At 49.2% G+C, this 21,568-nt stretch overlaps 1 protein-coding gene across 1 annotated transcript in view; it reads right to left on the bottom strand.

Annotated features, from left to right (window-relative positions):
* The window catches only part of LOC130374897 (MAM domain-containing glycosylphosphatidylinositol anchor protein 2-like), a 183,221-nt gene that overhangs the window by 83,197 nt on the left and 78,456 nt on the right, over positions 1-21,568 (bottom strand). Inside the window, exons 4-8 of the mRNA XM_056581873.1 lie at positions 15,219-15,415; positions 11,590-11,722; positions 10,204-10,473; positions 2,091-2,278; positions 1,455-1,506 (exon numbers count right to left, since the gene is read on the bottom strand). Coding sequence (XP_056437848.1) covers positions 1,455-1,506; positions 2,091-2,278; positions 10,204-10,473; positions 11,590-11,722; positions 15,219-15,415 — 840 coding nt within the window. The remainder of the gene's footprint in view (positions 1-1,454; positions 1,507-2,090; positions 2,279-10,203; positions 10,474-11,589; positions 11,723-15,218; positions 15,416-21,568) is intronic.

Here is a 21,568-nt window from a genome sequence, read left to right as displayed (position 1 = left end):
AGCGAGAGAGAGAGAGGGAGAGACGGAGAGACAGAGAGACAGATAGACAGAGAGTACAGAGAGACAGAGACAGAGATGGGACAGAGAGAGACAGAGCAAGAGAGGAGAGAGAGTAGAGAGAGAGAAGAGAGAAGAGAGAGAGGAGAGAGAGAGAGAGATACTGATCATCTCTGGCATATGTTCTACTCATGCATATTTCAAAAAACCAGTTTTCTTCGTTTTTTCTCCTAACCCATCCTGCTGTCTCCCCGCACGCACCGGAAGCTCTCCTGTCGTTTGTTTTTTTTATAATCCGGCTATAAGATTGTGAAAAAGAGCCAGTATTGCTGTAAATCGACTGTATTTTGTGTACAGGAAGATAAGTGGCCGTTGGCTTTCTTGGGGTGTAGTCAGAGTAGCTGGACAGCTCCGGTGGAAAAGAAACGGACCAAACACTCTGGGAAATATCTTCTGCATTAGGAGGATAGAAACACTAGATCGGCACCGCGGGAAACTACTCCTGATCCCGGGTAAAAAGGAGTTACACACTCAACAGGGTGCTGCTGTGGCTCACCTGCTCACGCACACACAAAATCACGGAATAGGTCAAACGGACATTCCTACGGGTTTCCGATTGCTCGTGGCGTTTTCCCGATCGCTCATGAAGTAGACTGCACCCCACACACACACAAGTATCTCACAAACAGCGTCCACCATCAATCACGCTACTCTGAGTGTGTGTGTGTGTGTGTGTGTGTGTGTGCACGTGAATGCATGTGTTTGTCTGCGATGGTCTAAACAAAATGCAGGAACGTTTACATCAACCCCCTGCTACGGATGCATGCCTGTGTGTGTTCGCTTATTCGTTAGCATGACCTTGAGCATAGCCGAAGGAAGGAGAAGGTCATACAGGGAAACTACAACTGCGACGGTTTCTGAAAGGCTGTGCCAGTGTGCGGAGTACAGAGGCACCGAACAGGTGTCAACCGTCAAAGAAACACACTCCTTTTGAATTATCGATGCAGGCCTTTGGAAGGCAAAAGTTCCTCATCACCCCTGTCATTGACCCTGGAGATCTCCGTGGTTGCGAGCCAAGACAGGATGCTTATGTACAAGGCAACACCTAAGCATCCGCAACAGCAACACACTGGGAAATCACCTCGCAGAGAGCCTCCTCTCCTAACGATATTAGTAGTGGGATGGAACCAAGGCTTTCGCTCCAATAAGAGCATATGCATCTCGCCTTCCCTCTTAAGGAGGCTGTGAAACCAAAAAAAAAGACACTTAATTCTATTATTATGCTTTTTGAGGTAATTCAAAGTTCAGAAGCGATTATGGCTTGTATATGGTGGGCGCACTCCGATCATCTCTAAACACATTACAGTTTCCGTGCGTGCGCCTGGTTCCGGCATTATTCTATTATGAATATTATTCATGTTATTATGATATATTTTCCAGGGAACCTGGGAATGTACGTGACTCGCCACACTCTGCATTAATAGCCTCGCCGCCGGAGATAAAGGGTAACTAGAACATGAAAAGAACAGATAACCACACAGAGACATGAGTCTCCCAATCCCTAGGGCCCTACTTCTGCAATAATAAAGAGAACTGGGGGAGAGAGAGAGAGGAGAGAGAGAGGAGAGGAGAGAGAGAGAGGAGAGAGAGAGAGAGAGAGAGAGAGAGAGAGAGAGAGAGAGAAACTTTACTGTGACCATCCATGTTCAGGGAGAGGGGTAAAGACATGTCATTATACGGCCTAGTCCAAAGAAATGGTGTGACCAGCCAAACTCCTCATTATCAAATCATACAGTGTATTACATTGTCTTTTCAGACATTTACATATTTTACACGATTATTTTGTATGTTATGTAATTGACTTTTTACTTTAAGCGCTTTCGCAACGGAAATGTATGTTTTACATGCCAGTAAAGCCCTTTGAATCTTAGTGAGAGAGAGAGAGAGAGAGAGAGAGAGAGAGAGAGAGAGAGAGAGAGAGAGAGAGAGAGAGAGAGAGAGAGAGAGAGAGAGAGAGAGAGAGAGAGAGAGAGAGAGAGAGAGAGAGACAGAGACAGAGAGCGACAGAGAGAGAGGGCGAGCGAGAGCGAGACCTCCACCTTGCCTGTGCCGACGTGGTCGTGAGCGTGTGTGTGTCCAGGCATGAGCACCACTGGGATCTCTGCGGTGTGTGTCTGGCAGCTCTCAGCGCCCCCATCAGAGCCGGGCTGAGCCCCGTCTGCCCGCCCGGGGCAGGGGGTGAGTGGCCCAGCCTCCGGGCCGCACACCTCCAGCCCCCGGCCTGCTTCCGGAGGTCACACCCAAGAGGACGAGAGGGGTGGGGAGGGCAAGGTGCACGACCGCACCGCACCTCACCACACCTCACCACGCAACACCACACCACCCGCACCACCCAACACTACACCAACCGCACCACCCAACACCACACCACCAACACTACACTACACTACACCAACACTACACTACACCAAAATAAAGAAAAAAAACGACACAGCCATTCAGTCAGAGACACACACACACACACACACACACACACACACACAACACTACACCACACAACACTACACCACCCATACCACGCAGCACCTCACCACACAACACCTCACCACTCAGCTATGTACAGGTATATATATCTACGGGTATATAATAAATATTAGGTATATATATCTATATATATATGGCTAGCTATAGGCTATATTTATATACGTATATAAATATTTGGCTATATATATATATATACACATATAGCGATATATATATATATATATATATATATATATATATATATATATATATATCTGTAAATACATATACTCAGATCTACATAAACATATATCTATATAAATGCATACATATACACAAAAAGCCTCATTTTAATTGGTTCGAATCCTCTCTTGTTATCACGTATTTATGCCAGGTCGTTCTCGAAAAGAGAATCCAAATGTCAAAGTCTTATCGCCCTCTTTGAATAAGAATATAAAAAATGCAAAAATACAATAACTAATTTTGTATTTTATTGATTGCTCCGCTTCCTCCACCTCTGGCCTCCGATTGTCAAAAGGTGGCCTGCTGTTTATGTTTTAGTTTTAATTGTGCTCGCTAGGGGCACTCGCTAACCTTCGTGCTTTTAAAAGGTGCGATGCAAAACAAGCTAGCTTTCATTATTATTATTATTATTCACTATACTGGCTCATCACGCCATTAGCAGCCCACCTATCGGAAATAACTGAAACACACGGACTCATGCATGAACAAACAAACACACACACGGATGCACACACACACACACACACACACACACACACACACACACACACACACACACACACACACACACACACACACACACACACACACACACACACACACACACACACACACAGGCGAACTGGTGTACTCTCACACCATCCTTCTTCACATTAGCAGCTTCGCTTCATGCGAGCACCAACACCATTAGAGTCTCACCTTCTTCCATCACACATGTCCGGTGCCTCGGGGCGAGTCAGAGAGTGGGACGGTGGCGCAATACCCAGCACGCACACACACACACACACACACACACACACACACACACACACACACACACACACACACACACACACACACACACACACACACACACACACACACACACACACACACACACACACACACACTTTTCCCCCCAGTACTCCCATGAATACCGACAGGGTCATGCATCATGGATCTTCAGGTTCACAGAGGCTTGCCAGGAGAACACACGATTCATGTTCGGAATTACAAAAAAGACAAGAATAACGAATTTCACAGATAAAGGAGTGAGTTTGAGTGAACACGAGGACACACACACACACACAAAAGCACACAAACCTGCACCGACACCAGGGGCATTAACACGGGACTCACAGACACACAACCACACACACACACACACACAAACACACACACACCAGCCAATTCTCTCCCGGCATCCATTAGGCTTGGCATTTATAAATGAAAATATATTCCGCACTCCACCACAATTTATTCACCCGCAAATACGATAAGGGTCATCTGCATGACGCTTCGCATGCAGGCGGGCAGATCCACCAAGAGGTATGTCATGAGCCAGTATTTTTCTGTGTTTTTCCCAGCTTTAATCGTCTAAATATAAATGGCGGGGATTTCGTACTGAAACCAATCTCATTCTGAAACCAATTAGACTCAAAGTGCCCGCAGTGCGCTAAACTGTGTGTAGGCAGTCGGTTGCTTGTGAGCATGCATGAGTGCGTTAGCGCGCGCGCGTGTGTGTGTGTATGTATTTATGTCTACGTGTGAATGCGTGCGTAAGTGTGTGTGCGCATGTGTGCGCACACACACTTACGCACGTGTTTGTTTATGCATACATGTGGATGCGTTCGTAAGTGTGTATGTGCGTGCGTGCGTGCGAGTGTGTGCATGCGTGCGTGGGTTCGTGCTGGCGTGCGTGCAGGTGCGTTTGGAAGCCGTCGTGTGTGTAATGTTTGCCCGGCTGGAATGGCAGATGTCTCATTTGTCAAAAACCTTGTACCTAAAATTGTACCGCAAAACTCCTGGAGGAGTTTTGTAGAGGAAACTGATGATTGATTTCTGAATCTTTGATGGAGGCAGAAACACTTTCCCCCCCTCTCCACATCACAAAGAGAGGAAATGCAGCGCTTCAGGGAAACATGAACACAAACCGGGGCCCTTTGTGAACGGGCTATTTAAAGGTAAGGGCCCGGTCCTATCATTCGATTGCGTCAACCCTGGGCTCATTTGCCAATGTTACAAGGCAAGGATTTCAGAATGTGGGTCTCTGTATGGGTGTGTGTGTGTGTGTGTGTGTGTTTGTAAACTTTACGAAAAAAAAAGAATCAGTGTGCATTCTATAGTCTCTATGTTTATGCCGTATGTGTTGCGTTGCCATGTCCGTTGATTCCTCAGCGCTGGAAGGCTGGCTGGCTGGTGGAGGACGGCCTGGGCCAGTGAAGCTACCATCTGCTAGGGTTGAACATGTGCCGATTCGAACACGCACACACACACAATCCCTGCTGGCAACCAAGGCCTTGGAGGTACTGGGTGTGTGTGTGTTGGGGTGGGGGTGGGGGGGTGGCCTTTGGTGGGCTGGGGGAGGGGGACGACAAACAGTCACATCCTCTTTTAAATGACTAATGGTAATGTCTGTGAGTGTGTGTCTGTGTGTGTGTTTGTGTGTGCATGACCGAGAGTGAGTGTGTGTAAGGGTTTGTCTTTGGTTGTATGCTCTTGATCGTATCGTATGTGTGTGCAAGATCGTGTGTGTGTGTGTTTGTGTGTGAATGATCGTTTCTGTGTATATGATCATGTGTGTGTGTGTGTATGCGCATGTGTTCACGTGCATGTGTGTGCGTCCGCCAGACAGAGACACAGGAGAGGTGGGAGCCCTTGTTGACTTTTGCTGGCGGATCTTCAAAGCCCACCCGGCGGAGATGACCTTCACGCCTAGCCAGTCACCATCCGCCCCGCAATCTGCAGCCTTTGTCGGAATGGAAAAGCCATTCCTCAGTTCTAACAGTCGTTTCGAGACGGAACCGCTTCCAATTGTGCTGCCTCCGGTTCACATGTCCGAGTGTGTTGACCGACAAGCTTTGTTTTTCGGTCGCTGCCCCCGTTTCAGCGTTTTCCCCGCCGATCCCGGCTGGCTGAGACCTCTGTGTGTGGGTGTTTGTTGCCGAGGTGGCAGCAGCACAGCAAAGTTTCTCCTCACTTCACGACTCGTGCTGCCTCCGCTGCTAACTCTGCTTAGATTGGAATAGAGAAATGGTTCTGTCGTGTCGTGCGGGACGATTAGAACAGGAAGAAATGTTCAAGGGGCGGCATGTGTCTCAGGAGGTTGAGCGGGTTGGCGGGGTCACCGGAAGATTGCTAGTTTAATCCCCAGCTCCTCCTGGTCGAGTGTCGAGGTGTCCCTGAGCTAGACGCCTCACCCTGACTGCTCTCGACGAGCTGGCTGTTGGATTGCATGGTTGACACCGCCGGCACCACTATGTGAACGTTAGGCCAAATGATACAGCGCTTTGAGCGGCCGCTGGTTTGAAAAGCGCCACATAAATGAGGTCCATTTAAACCTGCACCATGTCGGTGGTTCCCATTCAGTTAAAGCCGTCTTACTGTTTCCCATAGCTTGAGTCAAACGATTCACAGAGAAACATGTGGAGGGGGGATTGCCTCACGGATGGCCGGGTGGGATCATTGAGAAACTTTCTAGGTCTTGCATGTTTACGGCATGAATAGCCGCGATGGAAAAGTCACACAGTGCAGGTTTAAAGAACGATGTCACGGGTAGGCTGGGAGGGGGAGGGGGAGGGGGGGGGGGGGCTACCACAATGGTTCTGACACATCCTGTTGTCCTCGCCGCCGCCGGCAGGTGTACGTGAACGGGCGAGAACAATAGTAGCTTCTGTCGTTTCCCGGTGAATGGGGCTGCGTTGCCATGGGAACGTCGTCCCGGAGATGGCAGCGGTGGCGTCGCAGCCAGTGATGTATCATGTGGTTTTAGTCTCACGGTTTCAGGGGGGACTTTATAATGATGACGGATGCCGATGCTGCAGAGTGCCACTGCCGACACATTTCAGGAGAGGAGGACTTTTTTTGGGGGGTCGGTGATTCTTTAGGGGGAAGGGAAGGGGGGGACAGCGTGGGCAGACTGTCACTTCCTGCCATGGCAGGAAGTTGAGACTGGCGGCCGTTCAGCGTGTGTTCAGAGAGGGTTTCCGTTGTTTTTCCATCACAAGGGGCTTGTGTCAATGTTGTTGTTGTTTTCTTACAAAAGCTGTGAACGTTGAAGACTGTTCTGTTCGACAAGGATGCAGGAGACACAAGAGGAGGTGAGGCACGCAGAGAGAACATATTGTGATGCTCCGAAACGCCAAAAACCGACTCGGTTTGTCTGTTGTGCTGTACGTATCTCCCGGCGTGAACGAAGGGTAGATGTTAATATGAAACAATGCGTGCAATTATTTGTGTATTCATCAGAAATGTAATCCACTTGAGCCTTGCGCCGTGTTTCTATGAATACTCTTGTTGTTTTTTATGCATAGACAAAGAAACATGCCAAGTTATGTTTTAATTGGGGAAGCATCACTATGGACAAACAATGCATGGTAAAACTCATATTAACAATAACACGCACACACACACACACACAGACATACACTTAAGCGTACGTGCACTCATACACACACACACAAAATATTTAGCCTTGCAGACTCTGTTTACAGCAAATGAGCTCCTTATCCAGAAGACAAAGCTGCTATAATGAAGACGGCAGCAGTGTCGAAAATCAGTTTTTCTCCCTCCAATTATTATAACACAGAATGTGCTCTCCTTAACATTAGTTTGTTTATTTTAGCCACACGCCAAAGCCTTAGGACCCCAAAGAGCATGTATTATTCCAAAGAGAATATGGTGGAGGAATAGGATATCCAAAATATTGATGAATTGCAAGCTGATGAATAAGCAATTCAATGGTGATGAGACGCAGGATTAGAAGTTCATAATGGGCGGCATGTTTGAAATTCCAAAAATGAGACCCTCCTCTCAAATCCTAGCTTAAAAAAGCAGTTTATCGATTGAAATATACAACATAGAATTAAACATGTATAAATGTAAATCCAGCAATTTATAAAAAGAAAGACGTTAAGATATAAATCCACCAATCTGTCAAATCAAAACATGTATAAATGCTGTTTAAGGAGGCTTGTCCTTATTTACGTTTTATCCATAGCCCCTCACCATATTATGAGTACATACTGTACGTACCTTGTTAGCATGCGTCCCCTCCCCCTGGGGGCTGAACGCCCTCACCCCCGACAGTATGTTAACACCACGCAGAGCCAAAGAGATCCAGCTGTCAGCTGGCGGTCAGTCAGCTAATTAAAGGACCACACCGGTGCTAACCGTCTTTCCTGGCTTCACTGAGACGTCGTTACCAATACCGTTAGATGTCTTTATGCATACCAATGGTTTACGGGGTCATGTTATGACCAGTGTGGGGAACGTTACTTTAAAAAAATAATGAGTTATCCTTACTCACTACTCAAATCTGTTTGGTGTGTGCGTGTGTTGCGCGCGTGTCCTGGCTTGTGTGGTAAAACATTGGATTCGATTGGCTACCATGAAACATGACTCTGCCTTAGCCAATCATAATCGCTTATCTTCGTTGTTAACCCACCCGCTCTCCTCCTGAGCAGATTGTATGTGGAGCCAGGGGGTGCGTTCGGATTACGCAGTTCAATCTTATATAACGTACAGTAACGGTAACGGCGTTGTAACGCTGGAAACAGTAATTAGTTGGATTACCCCGCTACTGAAAAAATAACGGCGTTACCCAACGCCGTTATTTTTAACAGCGTTTTTACAAACACTGGTTATGACACAAGGTGTGTGAGAGTGTGATCAGCCGTTTGAAAATCTGCCCTTTCCTGTGTTTTTGTGACATCACAAGTGGGCGTGTCCACCTAGATGTGCGCTGGATACATCAGTCTACCAGCCTACCCAGTGGACTGTAGCAACTGGCGCTTATCTATCCATCATACGTCTAGGTGGACACTCCCCCAAAACACAGGAAAAGGCAGATTTTCAAACGGCTTGCAACACTGATCACACTCACACCTGGTGGCATAACATGACTCCTTTAAGTCCTTTAAGGACAAAACGGTCGTAACCTGCTTTCCTGGCTTCACTAAGACATTCGTTACCAATACCGTGAGCATAAAATCTCTTAAAAATTAAGAGAAAACAGGAAGAGTGTCCACAATGGTTTGATCACCCAGACCTCAACGTAGGGCTGTGCAATTAATTTGTTTGATTTTGGGGTCAAACGATCTCCAAACTAATATAATCCGGTTCAAACAATTTTTTTTGATAGAAATTGCAGAACAGATGGATACATATTTGTGCATTATTTTTCTATTTGATTATTTTTTTATTTTTACAATTGTGTAATTTTAAGGGGACATTTCAAAGTTCTCGATTACAAAATGTTGTTTTTGGAGAGAAAAGCTGAATAAATGTGACAATGATTTTTTTTCCATGATCGGCCAGACCTCAACGTGCCTTTAAGTACATTCTCCTGCATTCAATCCGGGGGCAGGGAGGTTCAGCAGAAAACAAGTGGTGCAGAAAGGAGGCTCTTTGATATTCCTAATGAGCCCGTGGCTCTGAGACGTGCCCCCGCTGCATTCAAAGGGAAGGGCCTCGGACAAACACAGAGCCCAGCGAGTGACGGCCAAACAGTCTCCCACATCCTCGCCGTGGGATGCCCTTCATTATGGCTGAAACAGCTGTTTTACACAGCGATTTCTAATGAGCCCACACACACACTCACAAACTCACACACTCACACACTCACACACTCACACACTCACACACTGCCCACAACGTCGCCTTCGCCGTGCTGAATGCACAGTCGCAACTTTGACTCTGTGATCTGATAGTATAATGGTGTTGGGTGGGTGGGGATGTGTGTGTGTGTGTGTGTGTGTGTGTGTGTGTGTGTGTGTGTGTGTGTGTGTGTGTGTGTGTGTGTGTGTGTGTGTGTGTGTGTGTTTGTGTGTGTGTCTGGGTTTGTGTGTGTCAGTGTGTGCATGTGTGTGTTTGTGTGTGTGGACGCACGTGTGCAGTCAGATGTGTTTTTGTGAAATTGTGCGCACAAGTGTGTGTGTGTGTGTGTGTGTGTGTGTGTGTGTGTGTCAGGTCAAACAATAAGCATGCAACATTGATTTTATGCCTGGACCGCTTTGGCAGAAACGGAAGCCCATTAAATGATATATATATATATATATATATATATATACAGCATATATATGAGTAAATGGAACAGTAAATATTTCTATACAGTATTTCTACAGCAGGCAACACAGATAATATTCCTCTGGCAATGTTTGAATCGATGCCATGAAAAAGTGTGGTCAAACCATTTGATTTATGTTCCTGTAACACATTTTGCTTGAATATTTAATGAATTTGCACTCAAGAAAAAAGCGAAGCAATCGTTTTTCCTGAGGACGTTAGTTATTTTTAATTGTTTTCTATTCATCGATCGACTGTTTGTTTGCTATTTGGTTCTCTCTGTCCTTCACATTCCCCTCTCTGTTCCTCGCCTAACCTTTCCTCACCTCCTCCCACCCTCCCACCACCTCCGGACCCCCAAGACCCCCCCCCCCCCCCCCCGTTCTCGCCACTCACCTCGGACCACGATGGTGGTGGACTTCTTGGCCGGGTTGCCCACGTTGTTGCTGGCCACGCAGCTGTAGACCCCCGCCTCGTCCGAGGTGATGGCGGGCAGCGTGAGGGTCCCGCCTTTCACCAGGCTCCGGGGGGGCAGGCTGTCGTTGCTGCTGGCCCAGTTCAGCAGCGGCGACGGCTCCCCGCCCGTGGTGATGCACACCAGGGACACCGTCTGGCCCGGGTTCACCACGATGGGGTCCTCCACCAGCAGCTTGATGGTCGGCGAGGCTGGCGGGGGGGGCAAGAGGGGAGACCGCAGGGAGTTTAGGGGATTTAGTCGTCAGTTTCATTCGGAACGGATTTATGAGTTGTGGAGTCGCCCCAACTCAACCGGTACCCCCGAAATACCTCTCACTTTTCCCACGGCAGCGTCCGAATCTCCTCGCCACCGGAGATGTATCCGCTCCGGATTTTAAGTGCTCTGTTTCATTCGGAACGGATTTATCTCTCCAGTGACGAGGGGTTTCGGATGAGGCCGTGGGAAAAGCGAGAGGTATTCTGTGGGTACCGGCTGAGTTAAAGCGTCTACGTCGGGCAGAAAGCCGATATTTAGAGGGGGTGGGGGGGGGTATGGTGACGTAGCCCTGAGAGGTTGTGTAAAGGGAGAACGGAGTAAACACGTCCGATGGACTAGGTGGGATAGTAAAAAACCTGAGTTTTTAAAGGGTTTATTGGTCATAACATCTTCGCAAAAAAATGGTTGGTCGTAAACAAGCGTTGTCAGGCAAAGCAATGTAGCAGGATTAAGACACAGCAAAACCTTCTTCTTACAGAGTGTCTTTGATTCCCCTCACTTTCTTTGCCACAGAAGGGTAACTAACTCATCTTTTTTCTTTTAAAGCCTGTTATTTTGGTCGGCTCTCTTACGAAAGTATTAAGTTCTCGGCTCAGCCTCTTAAGGAACAATTAGTAGGTTTGGTAATCCCGAATCTCCGAAATATATTTGCCACTATTATTTTTTGCAGTTACACCATCCTGTCCATTCCCCGCATCTTAAAGCCCGAAGCAGATGAAGCATGAATTTCGCTACACATTTGTAGTATGAATCATTTACATTTACATTTAGGGCATTTAGCAGACGCTTCTTTCCAAAGCCACTTACAATAAGTACATTTGTGAGAAAAAAGAGAAACAGCATTATATCGCTGTCGGTACAGTAAGGATGTTCATAGAAACAAGTGCCAAGCACTCACAATTGTTATGTCAAACCATTCCCCATATAGAACAAAGATAGCTTGGATAAGAATCAATAATAAATACATAAAAAGATAGAAGTTAATACAAATAAAAGCAGTGGTACAGTCCGAACAGCGCTGGACTAGCTCAGAACAGCGCAGAACGTACCGGTCTTGTTGGTGAGCCTGAAGATGACGCTGCGGTCGGGGATGCCGCAGACATTGCGGACGGAGGCGATGCAGCTGTAGTTGGCGTAGTCCTGGGGCCGCAGGTTCTTCAGCTTCAGGATCTTTGTCTCCCCCTGCAGCTCGGATCAAACCAAAACAGGGGTGTGCAAATGTGTGCAAGGAAAAAGCTCATTATGGTCGGGTGACAACGCCAGGGAAAAGGGAAAGTAGGAAATGAAGAGCCCAGAGGGGAGGTGACACACACAGTTGTACGATGGCTCGATGGCGGGCATGGAGGATGTTGATGTCATCGCATACAGCGGACCTCCAACAGTCACTTCCAACCATTTTTCTAGCTCAGTTTGAGGTAAAAAAAAAAAAAGAATGCATGAATGCATAAATAAATAGCCTGTTAAGCCCTTTGAGCATGTACCTGTGATTTAGAGCTATAAATACAATTGAATTGAATTGAATTAATATGGGGCAGCAGTGGCTCAGGAGGTCCAATGTGTCGACTGGCAGCGTTCAGGCTGTTAGTTCGCTGGGGAGGTTGGGGGTCCCTGAGCGAGACGCCAGCCCCCAACTCGCCGTCGGCGTGCGGATGTGCCTTCCAGTGGGTGAACGTTAAACCAATGATTGCAGGGTTCTCCGATCGGCCACTGGTTAGGAAAAAAACGCTTTATGAAGACGGTCCATTGGCCGTTTACCATACTTACCCATGTCCCAGTGAACAAATGTGCATAGGCGGTCCTCTGTAGGACAACTATTAGCTGCCAGCTTACGACTATGAACTGTGAGTAACCGATGCGCTGGACCGCTGAGAGGCATCTCATTTGCAGATTTGTCCCCTTAATCGCCAACGGGATTGCCCGCCCCCCAGTGAGGGAGCAATAGCACTGCTTCCGTGACTGAAGGAACTGCGGATCGCTGGGAAGGCAGGCGTGCGGGTGGGGGGGCGGTACTGGGGAGGACGACGACTTCCTCAAAGAAGGAGGGGATCATATCGCTATCCCGGCCCTTGGGGGGGGGGGCAGGGAGACCGGGCTTTGATCCGGCAGGACGCCGTCAAAGGCGGAGGGGAGAGGGCTGGCTGCTGATTAAGACCCTGAGCCGGGGGGGCCCCACGCTGGGTTCAGCGGGGGGCCCGGCCACGTGGCAGCAGACGCACAGGCGGCTCCGTCGTCCTTCGTAGGAGGATCTGAGGACGGCGGATTAGAGACTAAGAGGTTAATGCAGACTCTCTCTCTCTGTCTCTGGCTCTTTATCTCTCTCTCTCTCTCTCAGCTCGGGAGGTTTTGGGAGGGGGGGAACGGGGGGGTTGAGGGCGGGGCCGTGATGCTACAGAGTCTCTCTCTGGACGCAGCAGGGGGACGGGGTGGCACGAGACAACCTCTTTGGAAGGCCAGATTAAACTTGATGCAGAGGCTGGTTGGTGGGAATAGGAGGGAGGGGTAGAGGGAGGGAAGCAGGGAGGGATATACTGGTGAAGGGAGGGAGGGAGAGATGGAGGGAGAGAGGGGGTGGAGGGAGGGAGGGAGAGAGGAAGGGAGGGAGAGAGGGAAGGAGGGAGGGAGGGAGAGATGGAGGGAGAGAGGGGTGGAGGGAGGGAGGGAGAGAGGAAGGGAGGGAGAGAGGGAGGGAGGGAGGGAGGGAGGGAGGGAGGGAGAGAGGAAGGGGAGGGAGAGAGGGAGTGAGATAGGGAGGGAGAGAGGGAGTGAGATAGGGAGGGAGGGTGGAAGGGAGAGAGGGAGGGCGGGAGGGAGGGAGGGATGGAGGAAGGGAGGGAGGGAAGGAGGGATGGACAGAAGGGTGGGTGGGTGGAGGGAGGGAGGGAGGGAGGGAGAGACAAATTTAGCGGGTGTGAAGGAGGTGGGGATATGGGATGGACACTGGGGGCTGGGAGGTAGGAGAGCCAGCTGTATGTGTGGGCCCAATTATGAACCAAGGGAAAAGGCTGTGAGAGACATGAGAGAGGCCTGTGTGACCGCGAGAGAGGGGGAGAGAGAGAGAGAGAGAGAGGGGGAGAGAGAGAGAGACAGAGAGAGAGAGAGAGAGAGAGAGAGAGAGAGAGAGAGTTAGAGAGAGAGAGAGTTAGAGAGAGAGAGAGAGTTAGAGAGAGAGAGAGAAAGAGAGAGATAGAGAGGGGGAGAGAGAGTGAGAGAGTGAGGGGGAGAGGGAGAGAGAGAGAGAGAGAGAGAGAGAGAGAGAGGGAGAGAGAGAGAGAGAGAGAGAGAGAGAGAGAGAGAGAGAGAGAGAGAGAGTTAGAGAGAGAGAGAGAGAGAGAGAGAGAGAGAGAGAGAGAGAGAGAGAGAGAGAGTACAAAGGGAATAGAACAGGAACTTGTTATGGCCTAAATCATAAGAAGCCAAACCGGACTGAGCCGGAGAATACCGGTCCTAACAGGCGTCGGTACCGACGGGTTCCCAGAAGCATTCTGCCGGATCTGATGTTCAGGGGAGCCAGAAGATGGACATTAGGCTGGCGGGAGATCTTATTTAGGGTCTCCGGGGGTTATGAGCGGCTTCGTTAATGGTACGGTTCGCCTTCCTAATAAGGTTTAATGGAGGGGCTGATAATGCAGAGGAGACAGTGGAAACACTGGGAAGGGGGCGCTGGTGGTGGTGGTGGGGGTGGTGGTGGGGGTGGTGGTGGTGGTGGTGGGGGGGTGGTGGTGGTGGTGGTGGGGGTGGTGGTGGTGAGGGTGGTGGTGGTGGGGGTGGTGGTGGTGGTGAGGGTGGGGTGATGGTGTTGAAAGGAGACGCTCGTAGGGCCAGAGAACACATCTGAAGCAGCAGATGGGCTGCTGTCTCCACTGAGGCTCTGTTACATCTCTAATGCAATATAGCATCTTAGCAAATGCTAGGGCTGCTATGAAGCTACTGTTGGTCCGTGAAAACCATACTCAATAAAAAGGAATATTACATTACAAAAAGTTTTGTTGAAACGGGACCATGATCTTTACTTGGAGTGATGCCGCATATGGAAGGGCTTTAACATGTTTTTATAATTTGTTTTATCGTTTTATTCTGTTTTATGTAGCCACTGAGTCATGTTATCTTGGTATTAAATATTCATATGCACAACATAAAGTGATGTATTAAAGAGTCATTGCGATGGTCAATGTGTGGATTATTCTTTACGAACAGGGGAACGAGGATGAAATCGTGTCAGACACACTGTCTGATGTTCAGTTTAATCACTGACTGAAGATCTCATGGTCATTAGCTGATGTCTTCATGTTAGTTAACGTAAGAGCTGTTAGATGTGTGTGAGAGCACACGTTTGGTGACTACTAGACCATTAGTTAACTGTTCATAAACTTAGTTTGAGGTAAAAAAAAAAAGTATGCATGAATGCATCAATAAATAGCCTACTAAGTTACTTCATTGTAAGTAAAGGTTTGTCACTGCGTGAACCAATGTTGACAAATGATTACTACCAGAAAATGATTGAACTGTTCATTAACTGTTACTTCATTGTACGGGAATGGGTTACTAGACCTGCATGAAATAATGTTAATAGACCATTAGTGAACTGTTCATTAACTGTTCCTTCTTGATCTCCCCTCGCCCGCCGTAACCCCCGGCGACTGATCGAACCCTCATTGCGTCGTGCTCCCTGAGTTCTTACCTGTGTGAAGAAGGGCTCGTAGATCTCCACGCCCTTGTCCGAGCCCTGCGACAGCACCTCCCTGCCGCGGTGCCAGCTGTAACGCACCGGCGGGTTGGAGTTGGCCACGCAGCGCAGGAACACCGTCCGCTCGTAGTAGAACTGCTCCTTGGCCTCGCCGATGCTCTGGTGCACCGTCACCACCGGGTCGTCCAGGTCTGCAGAGAGAACACACGACGAATAAGGTAAAGATGGTAGAGAGAGAGAGAGAGAGAGAGAGAGAGAGAGAGAGAGAGAGAGAGAGAGAGAGAGAGAGGTCTCTCCAACTGGTCTGCGGAGCGAACACACACAACAAATAAGGTAAATGGACTGCATTTATACAGCGCCTTTATAGCCAGTGGACAGTGGCTCTTGGGTGGTGGGTGATGGTGCTGCAAGGAGATGCTCATGGTGCTAGAGAGGACATCTGAAGCAGCACATGGGCTGCTGTCTCCGTCGAGGGTTCTGTTACATAATCTAATGCGATGAAGCACCATAACAAATACTAAGATTGCTATGAAGCCACTGGATGTGAAAACCGTACTCAATAAACAGCGCTTTTCTAGCCAGCGGCCACTCAAAGTGCTTTACACTATTGCCTTACATTCCCCCAATCATGCACACGTTCACACGCCGACGGCGGTGTCAGCCACGCAAGGTGACAGCCACATCGTCGGGAGCAGTTAGGGTGCGGTGTCTTCTTGCTCAGGGACACCTCGACTATGGACACTAGGAGCAGAAGGGGATCGAACTATAGCAACCTTCCGGTTACAGGCCAACAAGGCCCACCCCCTGAGCCACACGCCGGCCACAACAGGAGACCGGATTCGGCCCTGTGTCGGGTTTCAGTGTTTGACTGTCAGGTGTGCTAGGAGGCACAGGATTAAACCCAGCATTGGAGAGCTCAAGAACGGGCACAGACGAAGGCAACTACCGAGTAAACTAGTGTTAAGCCACAGCACGGTTAAGCCCTATGCAACATGACATCCTCTCTAAAATAGGTAAATATGAAACACCGCTGTAGCCTTATTCACAGTAATATAACACTGAGAATAAAACACGTTCATATATAGAACACCAAAAATACATCCTCTACTCAGGACACACTGTCGTCACGCGAGGATGAGACGATGAGCAAACAGTGCGACCTGCTTCCTTTTCCCCATTGGGTAGTACAAAATCGTAATTCAGATCGAGTGTACACCGTGTTCGACAGAGAAAACCGTTTCCCACGACCCTTTTGCGGCAGCTGGAGAGCCTTCAGAGGGGGGTTGAAGGTCACATCGCATCGGGGATAGCGAGCTAGCAAACAGCAGTCTGGAGGTTGATGAGTGGGAATGGTGTGTGTGTGTGTGGTGGGGGGGGGGAGGGGGGGTTACTGACTCAAAACCACATAAATCAGTAGTGTACAAGGACATGATGACTTTAGCAGTCAGCTAGCGCGTGGCCACAGTATGAGGAGGATGAGTGGGAAGGAGTCAGAGCGAGAGGAAGGGGTCAAGAATATATACCGCCGTGAACTGTGAGCACCATTGCTCTAACAGCAAAAATAAAACGAATGCCCCCCCCCCCCAGTGAGATTAGCCCCTCTGTGAATTGATACATCTGTTGGACTCTCCATTCGCCTCGACTGATCAGACGGGAGGGGAAGTTCTGGCCCCGACCACTGACAGCCGAGTTATTTGAAATAGCGCTGGTGGTTGATTAGACGGATTGAAAGTTAATCATCTTACACGGCTATCACATTAAGCCCTGGCAAATGGTGTTATTTTTTTTAACATGCTAATACTTGCCTTTTAGATCGCGTCCATTTTGTACGCTCAAAGAAACATGGGGAGCTAGCCATTTCCCCTTTCATCTCCAGCCGAGATGCAATCAGTTCCTAATGCGGCCAAAAAGGCAATTTAAGCGAAGGTAGAGAATGAGGGGAGCTCGCGTTAGTTACCACTCGGACTCCAAATGCATACAGATGAAGATTGACCTTTTGTACAAGGCATTAAAAAAAAACGTGGTTTATCACAGGCACTGTGTTTGTGTACCCGTGATCGAGTAACACAAAAAAAAACGAGCGTCTAATTGGAGTGTGTGAATAAGTGAGTCACTGAAGCTACACTCGCAAATCATCGACCGCGACCACGGCCCACATTTGAGCCATTACTCTCTCTCTTTTGAACGACCGACACATCGACGCCATGTATTATTAACGCCCGCATTCGTCCCCCTTAATTCAGAGGCTCTGGCTTAGCGGTGGATTTACCGGGCAAAGCTCGCCCTAATCAGGGTGCAATTGGGCCACAAGCAAGTGAAAAACCAAAAGAAACCACAGGAGCCATCCCGGGAATGCTGATTCCCCCAGTTTCATTAAAGACATGTTCTGCGCTGCAGCCCCTTAATCAAAATCTAGCAGCAGTCAATACTTCATCCAGAATCCATTACAGTGGCACAGGTAAGAGCAATCCCCTCTGGATCGGAGAGGACAGGGCGGGGGCAAGACACACTGTGTGGGGGGGACAGGGAGATGGAGTGGGCCATTTTCACTGGAGCAGATAGTGCTAAGTAAATACACTGATTAATTCCAAGAGCGAGGGAGGGAGAGAGAGACAGGGAGAGAGAGCGAGAGCGAGGGGGAGGTAAAGAGTGTGTATGGATCTTATATGGGCCTCGTCCCAGTTTAACGACTAAACTGCGTCCCTGTTTCCCAACAGTCAATTTACCAAGTATAGAGGAAACAAAGAGATTCACATTGACAACCTTATCTTCCCTGGGGTACAAGTGTCTTTAAACAACCCACCTGATAGGGGGGTTGTCGGTGCAGCTGTTTCGATGGCCGTGCGTGTGTGCGTGTTTATGTGTGTGTGTGTGTGTGTGTGTGCGTGTGTTCATGCGTGTGAATGCCAAGTGCGGCGAGGGCTTGAGCTATTATTAAGGCCCAAATGATATGCAAGGGGAAGAGTGGATGTTAGCGGCGCAAAGAGATAAATATGGAAATATGGAAATGTAAGCAGTGGATTAAATTTTGATGAATTTCAAACAAAATTCCACCTCCGCCATCACCCCCTTTCGTCTCCCGTAAGGATGTTGCGCATGTCGCTCTTGTGCAATTACCTCTCGACGTCTTGCTCGGCTGATTGTGGAGCTTAACTCCCCGGGCCCGCAGGAGAAAAGCGTAGTGTCGAGGCTTGCTTGCCTTGCCAGAGTTGTTAGGGGTTTGTAATTGTAGGTTTACTGGTTCACGGGCCGGTAAATCTTCCCATGTTCAGCTAAACGCTCCAGTGGGCTAACCTTGGCCACAGTGCATTCTGACTGCTAGCGCTGAAGCTCACAAACATTCAGAGGGTGAGTCGCTCTCTCTCTCTCTCTCTCTCTCTCTCTCTCTCTCTCTCTCTCTCAGTCTCCCCCTCTTTGTCAGGGCCTCTCTCTCTCTCTTTCTTTCTTTCACTGCTTCTCTCTTTCTTTCTCTGTCACAGCCTCTCTCCCTCCCTCCCTCCCTCCCTCCCTGTCTCTGTCTCTCTCTCTCTCTCTCTCTCTCTCTCTCTCTCTCTCTCTCTCTCTCTCTCTCTCTCTCCCTCCCTCCCTCCCTCTCCCTCTCTCCCCCCCCTCTCTCCCTCTCTCTCTCTCTCTCCTGATAGATGAGCAAAGGCTAGGAAGGGAAGTGATGGAGTTAGTGGTGTCTTGGAGTGGATGGGAGTGAGTGGGTGGGTGCTGGTGCGGGTGCGGGTGCGGGGGGGGGGGGGGGCTGGTGTGTCAGCGCGTTAATGTTCAAACATGCGCCGCTGGGGCACGTGGGAGTCGCGCCGGCGAGCATCTTTGAAAGGGCGAGATTAATGTTTCACAAGTGCGCTTGCAATTTGGATCCACCTTTTGGATTAAGTATTTTTCCATTCGTCCCGATCTCTGAGGAAATGTGATCTCTGAGGAAATGTGATCTCTGAGGAAATGTGTTTCGGCAGAGGTGGGGAGAGAAAGGGGGAAAAAAAAATTCCATAGAGCAGCAGGAGACTCTTGTTTATACAGCAGAGGAGATTCTTTCATTCACGCTCATTTTTGTAAGGGCAGGCCTACCCTCCGCCCGCTGTCGGACAAATGGAGACACGGGGTGCGCGGCCGGGGCATGAAGGCAAAACAAGAGGGTGGAGGGAAGCTGAGGAAGGTGCTTCATTATCACATCAAACCCCCGGCTGGCTCCTTTTATGTTGTACTCCCTCTCTCAGTAGACACCTCGTACGCACACACCCACCCACACACACACACGCGCGCGTACACACACACACACACACACACAGTACCTACTCCACCCTGCTCTAAACGTGCACACACACACACACACACGCACGCACACACGTATAGGCACACACACACGCAAATTAACGCCTCCACACTACTTTAGATTATGCACACAAACACACACACACAAAGTAGCTCCTCCACCCGACTCTAAACATGCACACACACACACACACACACCTACACACACACATCATAATTTCCTCCACCCTAAACTAAATGCACACACACACCATTACATAATTTCACCCTTCTTTAAAATGCACACACATACACACAACACACAACACAACACAACACACACACCCAATCCCATTCCATCGGTGGTCCCCGGGGATGCGTAGTGTGTTCTTTATTTTTTTCATCCTCCTCCTTCTCTTTGATGTCTTTCATGATCTATCTAGTCCAGGGGAGTCATTTGTGGAGCCAACATCCATACGGTATCCAGGCTGTTGGGCCATATGTCACCCCCCCCACCCCGGCCCACCGCCATTAATTCCCCCCCACAACCCAACCGCCCCCCCCCCCCAACACCCTTGATCGGCTGCACCCGTGGGTGTCCCGAATTTCATCACCATCAGCAACACCGAGAGAAGGTGAGTGAGAGAGAGAGAGAGTAATGGAGAGGGAGAAAAGTGAGAAAGAGGGGGGGAGAAAGCATAAACACTGAACTGATGGAGACATGGGAAAACAGGGGCAGCTAAGGTTAGCTGAAAAATAAATAAAAAGCCAGTAAATTGCTCCAGGGTTAATAAGGGGATGATGTAGCAGCCGTGCGGCAGAACCATCTCTAGGAAGGGGAGAGCCTGCTGTCTTTGGGAGGGGCCACTGTGGAGGGAATATGGCTCAGTGTGTGTGTGTGTGTGTGTGTGTGTGTGTGTGCTTGTGTGTGTGCTTGTGTGTGTCTGTGTGCGTTTTTGTGTGTAACACTGTAAGTTTTTGAGTGTGTAGTGAGCGTGTGTGTGTGTGTGTGTGTGTGTGTGTGTGTGTGTGTGTGTGTGTGTGTGTGTGTGTGTGTGTGTGTGTTAGCATGTATGTGGGGCAATATGTGAGTATGTGTGGGTGTGTGTTGGGGGGGGGGGGGGGAGGGGTCATAACAGACTGTAAAAGCTATTACCTGAGAAAGCTTGACCCTTTATTTTCACTCTCTCTTTCGGCACCCCTGGACTTTTTATTTTTTTCTTGTAAAATAGAATCTCAAAAAAAGGCTGAACCACCAAACCCTGAAAAGAATAATACATTGGCCCATGCCATCGCCACACGAACAGACAGCTGCTCCTAGGCAGCACAGAACTCCTTTCTCCATCCTCCTCTGTGTATCCTAAGGCGTGTGTGTGTGTGTGTGTGTGTGTGTGTGTGTGTGTGTGTGTGTGTGTGTGTGTGTGTGTGTGTGTGTGTGTGTGTGTGTGTGTGTGTGTGTGTGTGTGAGACTGTCAGAACATGAGTAGGCAAATCAAAACGAGCGGGTCGTATCCCGGGCTCGATGCGACACCCAAAGCGTCCACACAACACATAGCGTACCTACGCGGGATTGTATTGCGCAACACGATAATATGACATCAACACACGACACGGGACGACAGAGGGGGAAAAAACGGACAAACCCGCCGAGACACAGCTCAACAGGACACATGGAGGACGCCTTAGGGGATCATATCAACCGCACGCCATTTCCACCCGCGACCGAGCCGTGCCTCAGTGTATACATCCCATCCGTTCGGGTCGGAGGGTTAATAAGCCATATTGGTGATATATGGCATCTGCTCTAATGTTGTGGGGGGCGGGGGGTGGGGGGGGGGCCAACGACTGAACCGCTGTGGATCACGCGGGTTATTCACTGTCTGAGCATCTCTCTCTCTCTCTCTCTCTCTCTCTCTCTCTCTCTCTCTCTCTCTCTCTCTCTCTCTCTCTCTCTCTCTCTCTCTCTCTCTCTCTCTCTTCCCCCCCCCCCCCCCCATTTCTCAACCACCCCTTGCTTGGTGACCTCTATCTCATGGCTGGGCCAACAATAACTAGCAGCTGCCTGCCGTATCAATTTGGTGTCAGCT

The sequence above is a fragment of the Gadus chalcogrammus genome, chromosome 21, assembly GCF_026213295.1.
Source record: "Gadus chalcogrammus isolate NIFS_2021 chromosome 21, NIFS_Gcha_1.0, whole genome shotgun sequence".
NCBI lineage: Eukaryota > Metazoa > Chordata > Actinopteri > Gadiformes > Gadidae > Gadus > Gadus chalcogrammus.
The sequence above is the reverse complement of the archived record's forward strand: the minus strand, read 5'-3'. Positions and strand labels throughout refer to the sequence as shown.